The sequence below is a fragment of the Tenrec ecaudatus genome, chromosome 4 (assembly GCF_050624435.1).
Source record: "Tenrec ecaudatus isolate mTenEca1 chromosome 4, mTenEca1.hap1, whole genome shotgun sequence".
In the NCBI taxonomy this organism is placed as follows: domain Eukaryota; kingdom Metazoa; phylum Chordata; class Mammalia; order Afrosoricida; family Tenrecidae; genus Tenrec; species Tenrec ecaudatus.
In genome coordinates, this window is record NC_134533.1 from 70,963,932 (window position 1) to 70,976,196 (window position 12,265).

A 12,265-nucleotide genomic window follows, 5' to 3' on the forward strand; every position below is an offset into this window, starting at 1 on the left:
GGAGAAAAAAGAGAAGAGGCATAATTCAACAGATGTATATTAACCATGGCTAGGCTTTGGACTATAAGTCGCAGGTACAAAGGTGAAAAATAGACATTCTTGATTTTTAGAGGGGGGTTTGTGGATAGTCTATAAAAGGATGAAGCACGAAACAAGAAAGTCAATACCTGGAGAGTAGCCATGGTGGAGATGTAGGCAAAATAAGTCACAGAATGATTGATAGGTAAACATTTCTGGTCATAACTGTGTAGAAATGTGCTTCTGGGAGTCTCAGTAAGCTCATGCATGTTCCTTTTTGGGGGGGGGCACCCTTCCCTAGCCCCAAAGTCCACTTTTAGCATTGGGGACCTTGCTGCTCCATTCCCTTGCTGTTCTGCTGCACTCTCCCAGTGCTTTGTCTCGGTGTGGTGGAATCAGGTCAGGTGCAATTCCCACACTGTGTCTCTGGTGCTGTCCCCTGTAGCACCATGGGTCAGTAAGGGGCATCATGTCTCATAGTGGGGCCAGCCATGTTGTCCTCTCTGTGGACTGGCTGCTCTAATCAGGAACATCATCCTCACAGCCTGGTGGGTCAGGACACATGTTCCTTTAGAACACATGACATCAGCAGCAGAGCTGGCAACAATAATATCCCTCTCTATACATTCATGGAAATGGCTACATTGCAGGGTCTGAGATTTCTGAACTTTTAAAGTACTCTTAAAAGAATTATCTATGTGTTCTCTCTGCTCCCTAACTCCACCCCCTGGAAAGTACAAAAATGGATTTGTATCTTAACAGATTGTACTTGCCTGGCCTAGACAAGGAAAGAAATATTTTCAGCCTAGCCCACCTGTCCTTTTGAAAATCTGCAATTGCAATCCTATATAGTAGAAGGAACGCAGACATTACAATCAGATAGATCAACTGTTGCAATGTGAGCTGACGTTAAGGAAGTAATTTCTTAGTGCCTCTGTTCCTCATCTATGGCATTGGTATAATGATCACCAGCCTAACAGGCTTATTGGGAAGACTTAAATGAACTCAAATAGCTGAAAAGACTTGAGTTGACACATTCTAAGCACTTGATAGATGTTTGCTTATTTTTTTCCTATTAAAAAATGCACATTAAAAATCCCCAAGGCTTTTAGATGGAGGAGCCCTGGTGGTATAGTGGTTACAGGTTGGGCCGTGACCTGAACAGTTGACAGTTTGAAACTACCAGCAGCTCTTCTATGAGTCAGCATTGACTTGATGGCAGTGAGCTGTTGAGTGACTAGCCCTAATCAGTCACTGTGGTGAAGAAAGGATGACAACTTATCTCTCCAAATGGTCTCCTAGCAACTCTGCCCCCAAAGGGAGAAGGGCTACCTTTGGGGGAAACAGATGGACCATATTGCTCTTTGCAGCCCCTTAGAATTTCATCATAGAAAAAAAAATTGGCAAAACATTAGGATGAGGAATCATGGCAGGGGTTGTGACAACAAAGCAGCCTATCATATAAGCTTCATTGAGATTGAACAAATTTTACATCTTCTCCTTGCCAAGAGCAACAGTGATAATAGTAATACTAGAAACAGTAGCAGTAGCAATAACAATTACTTCCTGGATTCCCTTTGCTGACAAAAGGTATGTGCACATTTTATGTGTCACTTTTGCATATAAAATTTCTATCTGCCTCTGTAACTGGAATTTCTTGTTGTTGTATAATTGCCTATTTATGACTTGACCTCCCCTTATCTCTAGGAACCACATAATGGCACGGACTGTGTCACCTTCATCTCAGTTCAACCACAGGCCTGTCACTGAGTAGTACACTAAGTAGATGGTTCATGCGTGTAAAGTAATAATACGTGCAGTGATCTTATCACCTCATATAGGAAGGCGTGTGTCAGAGGAAGAGCACTTTGAAGTAACAGAAACTGAGTTTGAAACTCGGCTTTGCCTATTTTTGATTGACATCAGACATGTCTCTGAATCCCTTGACCTACTGTCCTGAATTGTAAAAATCAAGTGGTCTTACTAACAGGATTGTTGTGAGGAATGTCAAGCGATTCACTGTGCATAATGCATTGCACATAATGGTCACTCAATAAAGGGAAGTTCTAATTAATTTTTATGCAGCATTTGAATGTCAAAAAGGTTAATCTACTTTTCTTTCTCTCTCTTTCTGGGATGAATTAATCAAGCAGGACCTCAGACCTCTCGAAGGGCTCACAATAAATATGAGGAAGAGTTAGTATATATAATATTGTGCTGGGCAAAACTGGAAAAGATTTCTTTAAGATGTTAAAAAGCAAAGCTGTCACCATGGTATTTTCAATGGCCTCAAATGCGTGTGCAAGATGACAATAAATAAAGAATCGATGTCCTTGAGTTAAGTTATGATGCTGGCGAAGAATATTGACTGTTTCACAGACGGCCAGAAGAATGACCAAAATTTTGTCAGAACAGCTACCGTCAGAATGCTTTTTAGAAGCGACAATGGCGAGACTCATTTTACATACTTGGTACATGTTATAAGGAGAAGAACGTTCCGTTTGTTAGAAGACCTTCAACGAGCTAGCTCGACAAAGGGGCTGCATCATAGACTTACACCTAGCAAAGACTGTGAGGACGGCGCAAGATCAGGCAGTGTTTCTGGACCGGGCAATGTTCTGTGGTTCAGGGAACAGTCTCTGTCATTCCGCCGCACCCAACAACGGGGTTGGTGAAAAATAGCGGAGCGCTGTGCAGAGTCCTGGGGCAGCACAGAGAAGGCAAACAGCCTTGGAAGCGACGCTTGAGCTGGAGTGGGGGAGGAGTTTGGCGTGACATCTCCTCCGCTTCCGGAACCAAAGTGCTGCGGGAGCGAGCCCGGCCCGGTGGAATCTCTTTACCGGCCCGGTCAAAGCCGTTCCGTCAGTCCCCTCCGCTTCCGGGAACCGTGCCCGCGGGAGTGGACGTTCGGCTGGCCTCTGAGGTGGTAGCAACCAAGGATGAACGGAGGCCTAGGAAAGGTAACGGAAGTCCCACGCGCAAGGGGCACGAGGGTGGAAGGAGGAATCCAGCTGGACGCGGCGCGCGCCGACCTCCCCGCGCCGCGGACATCCGGGTCAGACTGGCGAGAAGCCTTCCCGGCAGCCTTTGCGCTCCGTTGCCGCATCAGGGCCTGCGCTCCCTCTTCTGCTCACCGGGTGCCCTCGGCCCTCTTTTCCGTTGAGACGCGGATTGCCCATTGACCGGGGAAGGGGCAGGCCGAGCATAGGCATCACGATACTAGGACCTGGCCCAGAAATTTCGCATGACCTTGGGAAGGTCATCTTCGTTTTACATTGTCATCAGATAGCAATTACTTCTGCGAAGGTCGTTTTGGCTTGATGAACTGATTGGGATGTGAGGCTTCTTGGTGATAAAAGAGTAGTGATGAACCGCATTTTCACTTCCAAACCTTATTTACGTGACTGGCTAAAACCGTATGAACACCGTGATTGCATCCAGATTTCCGTTGTGTTCTTTCCGTTGACCCTGCTGCGCGAAGTAGTGGCTCGTTTTAGCCGTTTATGTTACAAGGTCAATTTGTGTATTAATTGTAGAAATTTTTTCCCGGAAACATAGTACAACATAATCATTGCTGCTCATTCATGCCCTTAGAATGTCTCTAGGTTTGAGTTTTCTTAAGGACCCAAGCCATACTGTATCATATGTTATTGTTCACGTTAGCCAATTTGTGAGATTTGGGGTAAAAGAAAAAAAAAGAATAGTTTCAAAATTCCGTAGCTTGAAGATGGTCAGATGGGTGTTTGCGTTCCTGCGCTTAATTGCTTTGGTTCTGAAGAAGGCTGGAAGGAAGGGGTGGTTTGTGAAGGACACCTGTTTCCAACCATTGGGCACACCAGGAGAGTCCATACAGAACCCCTCAGTGTGTGATGCCTCTTACCTCTGCCTCTGCTACCCTGACTTTGCTCCCCCATTCTGCCAAGTGCTCTGGCCATTTGCTCTCCTTATTTCCCAAATGTTGCACTATTTTCTTGATTCTTACTCTTGTGCCTTCTCACCCAAATGTTTTATTCTCGGAGGTTCATCTTTTCCATAAACCATTCTGAGCATCCTGTCAGAAGTGTCTGTTCTTTTTCTGAATTCCTAGCAGGGATCATCTTTGGATACTTCATTACTGTCAGTAGTCTTGTAACCATTTTTGCCACGGCCTGTCTTGAATTATTCGTTAATAGTGTATGTTTATTAGGAACGCTCATGGGAATTGCATGAGATATGGGTTCAGCCCCTTACTAGCTGTGTGACCGTGGGCAGCCCATTTTACCTTTCTCTAAAAAAGGCTGTTGATGCCCACTGCATGGCATTGTAAAGATTACAAGTGTACAATTTCTTAAGATTTTCACAATATAACCTCACAGTCCTGGCACATAACAGAGGAGAAAACAGAAGCTCCAGGAATAGAGTCTAGTAAATAATAGGTTCTCAAATATTTTACAGAATGAATGACTTGCTTATAGATCATAAATATAACCTGTAAGTCATGGTACTGAGACCGGAGACTCGGTTTTCTTTCTTTTTTTACCCTTTTCACAACAGGTTGATTTTATTGATTGTAATCATCACAATAGGTATCCCATATTGCTGTCAGATATGGTCTCTATGGGGTTCACTGTAAAACCATCAGGCTGTCAAGGATCTCTGGGCCTCTCTATGCACCTGGGGTTACTACATGTAATGCTGGAGTCCACCTGAGACTCTTGCTTTTGGTCTAATTGGTTCAGTCTCTTTTGTTTTGCCCTCTTTATCAGCTGGTGATAACATACATTTATCATTGGTCTGGCTGCTCCTTTATGCTTTCTTGAAGAGTTCCTAGTATCTGGGATGATTTTATTCTCAATGAGGTCTTCTGAGCCTCGCTGTAGGACTTCCATTGAGCAGACCTCTTCTCTGTCCTTTTTTTCCCCTGTGCTTTTGAATGGCTGATTGCTTTGTGCTGATGGTTGGCTCTTCCAGGTTTGTGGTGGTTGGGCTGGTCCTCTCTCGTGGTGGGCTGGTCCTCGAGGACTCATGGTGATTGGCTGTTCCTTACAATTGCTGGTCAGTGCTTTCTTCACTTGGCAGTGCTTTCTTCACTTGGAGGGGGCTGTTCCACACTTGTAATTGGTTGTTCTGTGGAAGAGCTAAGCTCATCTGATTGGAAGGCCACCTCTATGTTGATGCCAGCCAAGAGTTTACCCCTCAGCGCCTACTGGTCCCAGATGTATTCCTTGGGGCCTAGATTTTCTACCTCTCCCAAGTATTTCACAATTTCATAATAATGCAGGTTTTCCTTCTCTGTGCAACGAGAAACGAAACCTTCTCTGCTCTTTCCATTTGTCTGCTCTTTCGTTGTATGTGATTCATACAACCAATTATATTTATCTCACATTGTAGTGTAGTAAATGATTTGCATATCTAACTTCTTCACTAGAAGGATTTGTGGGAAAGGAGCTGTATTTTCTTCATACACCTAGTTCATAGTGTATTTGGTCTAAATAGGTACCTGACAAATGTTAAATGAGTAAATAAATTAACAAATGGTGATGCTACATAGGAAGTACATAGTTGAACTTTTTCCTTGGGACCCTAGGAGTTTGGGGCTCAGATTATCTTGCATTTTAGATGGGTGAGAAGCCCTGCGTTGCTTGCATAAAGTTAGGTTGAATCATAAAATTTTTGTGTGTCAAAAGAGTAGTAGTACAGCAAGATGGATTTGGTTAAGATATTAATGCTGATACTCCTCATACTTCGGAAAAAAATATTGATCAATAGAGATGGCAGGATGGTGTCTGGGGAAGTCAGAATGCACCAGGGAAAGGATACTGACTCAATTTGCACAGAGAATAGACGACCCTGGAGTGTCTAACTCGCAGCTGGATGTCACTTGCCCTGAGATTATTACTCTTTTCCCAGACATTACCATTCTTGAACCATACAGTGGTGATCACAAAAGATATATGCCACAACAGGTATATGCCTAATATATTAGCCCAGAAGTAGCAGCCCTATAAAAGATAAGGTGTTTTTCTGGTAAAAATGAAGGCTAAAAAAAAAAAATGAAGGCTAAAATGGATCAGAGTTTCTATGAACACCTAGCAGTGAGTGTTGAAGCCAATTAGTAGGATGCCTGAGCCAGGAGAGCTAGAGGGTCCCAGTTGTCACTACCAAGTGCTCTGGGAAGGGATCACCTTAGAAGGTCCTGAGTAGAATGGGAGAAAAACATGGAGCAGAACTGGGAGTCATACCAGAGACCAAGCCAGTCTGGAACTGAACTCACCCATGTGTGAGAATAATCCACCAGTTAAAGCTCAAAAGGGCAGCTTTTACCCAAAGACAAAGTTCAGAGTATTAGGAAAGCATGGACAATGGAAACAGGAAGCCTCCAGAGGAAGTGAGGTAAGTTAGGGTATGTTGGGAGGATTGCAGTGAATAAGTTGAATTTTACTGTGTATTTTATAAAACTATGGTCTGTCTGTAAACCTTTACCTAATTAAGATAAATAAAAAATACACACAAAAAATTAATTAGGAGACTTCTGGTGGCATAGTGGATGACTCACTGAACTGCTAACCGAAAAGTCAGTGGTTTGAATCCACCATTTGCTTTGTGGGAGAAACATGAGACTGTATATTCCTGTAAAGATTTGAAGTCTCAGACTCCCAAAGGGGCAGTACTACTCTGTCTTCAAAGATCGTTATGAGTCAGAATTGACTCGATAGCAGTAGGGTTAAGAGGACACACATTTGAGAATACCAAAAAGGGCAAGAAGAACAAAGTCCACGAAGGTTATTTCCTGATTATGTCTATACTGTAAGTTCAGAAGGATGGGAACATTTTTCTATCTTGTTTATGGTTTTATTATTAGCATCAGTTACACAATTAAGGTACTCAATACATATTCTTTAATAAATGAGCTGAATAATCACCACCACCATTATCACCACTGTTAGCGTTTTAACCATTAACCATACACCTTGTACTTGCTAATCCCTTTTCAGGTAATGCCTAATCATGTCAAAGATTCTCTCATCCCCACCCCCCTCACTTTGTGATTTTTTTGCGTTTATTATTTATTTTAAATCATTTTATTGGGGTCTTGTACAACTCATCACAATCCATACATCCATTGTGTCAACCACATTTGTACATTTGTTGCCATCATCATTCTCAAAACATTTCCTTTCTACTTGAGTCCTTGGTATCAGCTACTCATTTTTTCCCCTCGCTCCCCTACCTTCCCTTCTTCATGAGTCCTTGATAATTTATAAATTATTATTTTGTCATATCTTACACTGTCCAATGTCTCACTTCACCTACTTTTCTGTTGTCCGTCTTCCAGGGAGGGGGTTTTATGTAGATCATTAGGAATAGGTTCCCTCTTTCTACAAAGTAAAATATTTTAATGAAATGTGTAAAGACCTAGAGTTAGAAAACCAAAAAGAAAAAAACATGCTCAGCTTATAATAAACTGAAAGAACTCAATAAAAAGTAAACCTTTAGTTACAATATTGAAAAATTCTGTGAGCAAAATATTGAACATTGTAGGACCCACCAGAAGAAGATGGAAAGAATACACAGAATCATTGTACCAAAAAGAACCAGTCGGCACTCAGCCATTTCAGGAGGGAGCATATGAGCAAGAACCAATGGTGCTGAAGGTAGAAGGTGAAGCTGCACTGAAAGCATTACCAAAACCAGGGCTCAGGAATTGCTGGAATACCAATGGAAATGTTCTAACAAGCTGATGAAGCACTGGAAGCACTCACTCATCTATGGTAGGAAATTTGGAAGACAGCTACGTGGTCAACTGACTGGAAGAGATCCATACTTGTACTCATTTCAAAGAAAAGTGACCCAGCAGAATGCTTAAATTATAGAACAATATCACATGCAAGTAAAATTTTACTGAAGATCATCCAATAATGGTTATAGCAGTACATTGACGGAGCTGCCAGAGGTTCAAGCTGAATCAGAAGAGAACTTGGAATAAGGGTTAGCATTGGTAGACCTTGGCTGAAAGCAGAGAATGCCAGAAAGATGTTTACTTATGTTTTATTGATTATGCAAAGGCATTCAACTGAGCCATAAAAAACCATGGATAGCCTTGAGAAGAATGGAAATTTTGGAATATTTCATTTTGCTTATGCAGAACTTGTGCATGGATCAAAATGAAGTTGTGCAGAAAAACAAGGTCTACTGCTTGGTTTAAAATCAGGAAAGGTGTGTGTCAGGGTTGCATCCTCTCACCATACTTATTCAATCTGTAGGCTGAGCAAATAATCAGAGAAGCTGGATTATATGAAGAAGAGTATGGCATCAGAATTGGAAGAAGGCTTATTAACAACGTGTGTCATACAGATGACACAACTTTGCTTGCTGAAAGAGAAGAGGGTTTGAAGCATTTGCTGATGAAGTGTGGATTCCAATTCAATGTAAAGAAAGCCAAACTCTTCGCAACTGGACAAATAGTACATCATAGCAAACAGAACAAAGTGAAGTTGTCAAGGATTCTGTCTTAAATCAGTGCTCATGGAAGCAACAGTCAAGAGATGAAAAGATGTGTTGCATTGAGTAAATCTGCACAGGACCTCTTTGGGGTGTTGGAAATCAAGGATGTTACTTTGAGGACTAAGTTGCACCTGATCCAAACCATCGTGTTTTCATTGGCCTCATACTTGTGTTAAAGTTGGACATTGACGAAGGAGACCTACGAAGAATCTATGCATTTAAACTGAGGTGCTGGCAAAGAATATGGAAAGTACCGTGGATTGCCGGAAGATCAAACAAAATTTTCATGGAAGAAGTATAGTCAGAATGCTCTTCAGAGGCAAGAAGGGCAAGACTTGGTCTCATCTACTTTAGACATGTTGTCAGGAGAGACGAGTCTCTGGAGAAGGATATTATGCTTAGTAAAGTAGTGGAGCAGTCAAAACGGGAAAATCTTAGACAAGATGGATCGACACAATGGTTGAATCGATGGGCTCACACATAAGAATAATTGTGAGGACGCACAAGTGGGCTGTTTCGTTCTGATGCACACGAGTTAGATTCAGTTTGATGGTACCTAACCACTCCGACGACAAAAGTAACTTCTGCTGCAGATTGTGGAGCCCAGGGAGAAAAATAAGAATTGTCAGGTAACTACAGAACTTACTTTGTGTCAGGATTATGTGATAGTGGAGAGTGGAGAGATCCCCTGGTTATGGAGTCACTGGAACACATCACTTATTAGCTTTGGTTTCCTCACTATAAAATGGGGACAAAAATATCTAAGTCACGGAGTGGTCATGAGGATTCGAGAGTGTGTCTTCTTGCAGGTTCTCAACAAATGGTGGGACTATTGATGCTACTATTATTGAAATATCAGTAGTATAAATTGGAGTCATTGCATTTTGAGACAGACTGGAGAACTTGCCTTTTGCATTCAAACAGACTTAGGTTTGAATTCCTGACACTCTTCCCAACCCTACAACTTGGAGCAATTTACCTAAGCTTATTTTTCCCCTCTATAACATGGAGGCAATCATTTGTAAAGGGTAAGTATAAAGTACTTAGCACAAAAGATATACTAAAAAACTGTAGTAACAATGCTGTTTTAAATGACATTGATTAATATATAAGCATAAATGTATTTAGATTGAAATGATCAATCCTGTTAATAATATTCATACAGTTGCTCTCAGTTGCTGGCATCACAGGTCCCAAACCCACTACTCTCAACAAGCTATTCTCCCACTAGAGCTGCGGTTCTCAACCTGTGGGTCGCGACCTTTTGGGGGGTCGAATGACCCTTTCACAGGGGTCCCCCAATTCATAACAGTATCAAAATTACAGTTATGTAGTAGCAACAAAAATAATTTTATTATTAGGGGGGTGGTCACCACAACATGAACTGTATTAAAGGGTCGTGGCATTAGGAAGGTTGAGAACCACTGCACTATAGGTTTTGCCCCGTGACTTTGATTCTTCAGAACTGTGCATTCTTTCCCTGGTTCCCGGTTGCCACGCTCAAGGGCCAGGTATTTTTATAACAGCTGCAGCAGCTGTGTCCTTAGTCATTCATTTCCTGCATGACAGCCCTCCTCTTCCACATTACCACTTGTTCCAGAGCCGGAACTGCTCATTTGCTGACTGAGGAGACGGAGGTTGGCATTTGTGGATACAGTCCCAAAATAGATCGCTTTTGTCCTGATAAATAATGCCAAGCATTGCAGAGGAGAAGAAACACATTTCCCAGAGCTGAAAGGGAGAGTTCATGCCATAATTTGAGTGCCTTCCAGAAAGTTGTCAATTCTGAAGTCTGGCTTTTTGATAATTAAATCCTAGGCTATTGTAAAGACTTCAAATTCCAAACGGTTAAAATGATGAAAAAGTCATCTCATCTACATCTCCCCATCCCCTAATGCTTCTGTATGAAATGACTCATTTAAAATAGATGCTCTGTCCACTCTCATTTCTGCTCAGTTTTTCATGGTTGAAAGGTCTTAGAGTGATCGGCTCTTAACTCCAGAGAGGGGATTACTAGCCAAGGTATGGCAGTTTGTGGGGAATCCAACTAGAGAGTTCAGAGTTCCAGGGGCTCTCAGTACCTGGCTCTGCATTTTTTGCTCGTCAGTATTAGTTTAAACATACTGCACACACCCTTTACAAAATCCTTTAGCATCTTATTTCATTGTGATTTTTTAGGAACATGTCGACATTTTGCCATTCCTACTGTCTATTCATGTCCCTCCCAGTCTTTATGACCTCATATTCTCCAGAGACCTTTGCTAAGTTGATATCTTTCTTCCCTGATTTCCTGAGCACTAACCTTTTAATTCATTTGAGAGAGGTATAGAGTTATGAGAAAATTGATGAGCTAAAAATCTAAGCTGATAGTAGCTGTATGATTTGGAGCAAATACTCAATCTCAGTTTCCTCAATTCTAAAATGAGGATAATATACTTACCTTGTAAGGTTATTTACTTTAGATATATGATAGTCACCAAAATAAATGTGAGTGCTTCAAAAATGGTAGTGATGGTTATCACATGTGTGCTTCTTTCCAGTCACGTGTTCATCAAAACAAACCTTTACTGAGTGTCTGCAGTGGATCTGAGATGACTATGACCTGACTTTTGCCCTGATGATCTCTTGGCTTAACACAGGGGTCCATGGTGATCTTAAGGATTTTAGTGAATCTTTTGATGTGTATATTGTGGATATTTTCTATACATGATATTACATATTATTTGGGCCTTTGCCCCTGGCTTCTTGCACAGTAGGCTGCCATCTGCAGTTTGAAAGCAAAGCACCAGCCGCTCCTCGGGAGAAAGCTGGGGCTTCTACTCCCTTAAAGAGTTGCAGTCTTGGAAACGCATGGGCAGTTCTGTGCTTTCCTGGAGGGTCACTATGACTCCACTGCAGTGAATTTGGTGGGGTTTTCCCTTTCTTACGTATAGGATATAAAGGTTTTCATAGTTCATGTTAGATTTTGTTTTTATATTTCCTCTCAAGTTAACTGTCTCCTTGCATAGTTGGCACATAATAGACTTTTTTTTTTTAAAATGAAGTTTTTCTTGGAGAATAGTTTTAGATTTATAAAAAAGTTACAAAGATCATAGAGTTTCCATATACCCCACATTTAGTTTCACCTATTACCAAAGTCTTATAGTAATATGACATTTGTCACAATTAATGATTCAATATTGATACATCATTAATCCCCCCCCCCCATATCTCTAGTTTTACCTAATGTTATTTTTCAGTACTAGGGTTCCATCCAGGATATCATAATATTTAGTTGTAGTGTCTCCTTAGGCTCTTCTTGACTCTGACCGTTTCTCGGACTTTCCTTGTCTTTGCATAATAGACTTTGAGCACATATATATTGAAGGAATTGAAATGGTTACCTTTAGTGACTATGCGCAGGATTTTCTCTTTATGCTATAGATGTAAGGACATTTAATAGTTGTCTAGTTATTTCATAAAAAGATCGCTCTATGCTACTCTCCCTTAGTGGGTGCCTCAGAGTCCAGGCTGAGTGAGACTGAAATTGTGGGGGAGGGAAGACTTAGGGCCAATGGCCACTGCTCAGGCCTCCTCTCATTGTTTATTAGTGTATCACTGAGGCGGTGTGCTGTAACAGAGGCAGAGACCTATTAGCCACCGAGGAGTAATAATTTCTTGGAATATAATCTCTCGACCTCTGTTGCTTTACCTGAAAATTTCCTTGGGGTATTGTTTTGAGATGTAAAGAGGATTTAAGAAGGTCCCTTGCATTATGCTATAT

The 12,265-nt window shown here is 41.5% G+C and overlaps 1 protein-coding gene across 3 annotated transcripts in view; it reads left to right on the plus strand.

Annotated features, from left to right (window-relative positions):
• Positions 1-2,823: 2,823 nt before the first annotated feature.
• The window catches only part of MRPL48 (mitochondrial ribosomal protein L48), a 51,489-nt gene continuing 42,047 nt past the window's right edge, over positions 2,824-12,265 (plus strand). Inside the window, exon 1 of one of the 3 annotated variants that reach the window (XM_075546257.1) lies at positions 2,824-2,978. In XM_075546257.1, coding sequence (XP_075402372.1) covers positions 2,958-2,978 — 21 coding nt within the window. In that variant the 5' untranslated portion in view covers positions 2,824-2,957. Of the gene's footprint in view, positions 2,979-3,159; positions 6,391-12,265 lie in introns of those variants that run through there. The other 2 variants (XM_075546258.1, XM_075546256.1) reach the window with 2 other exon arrangements.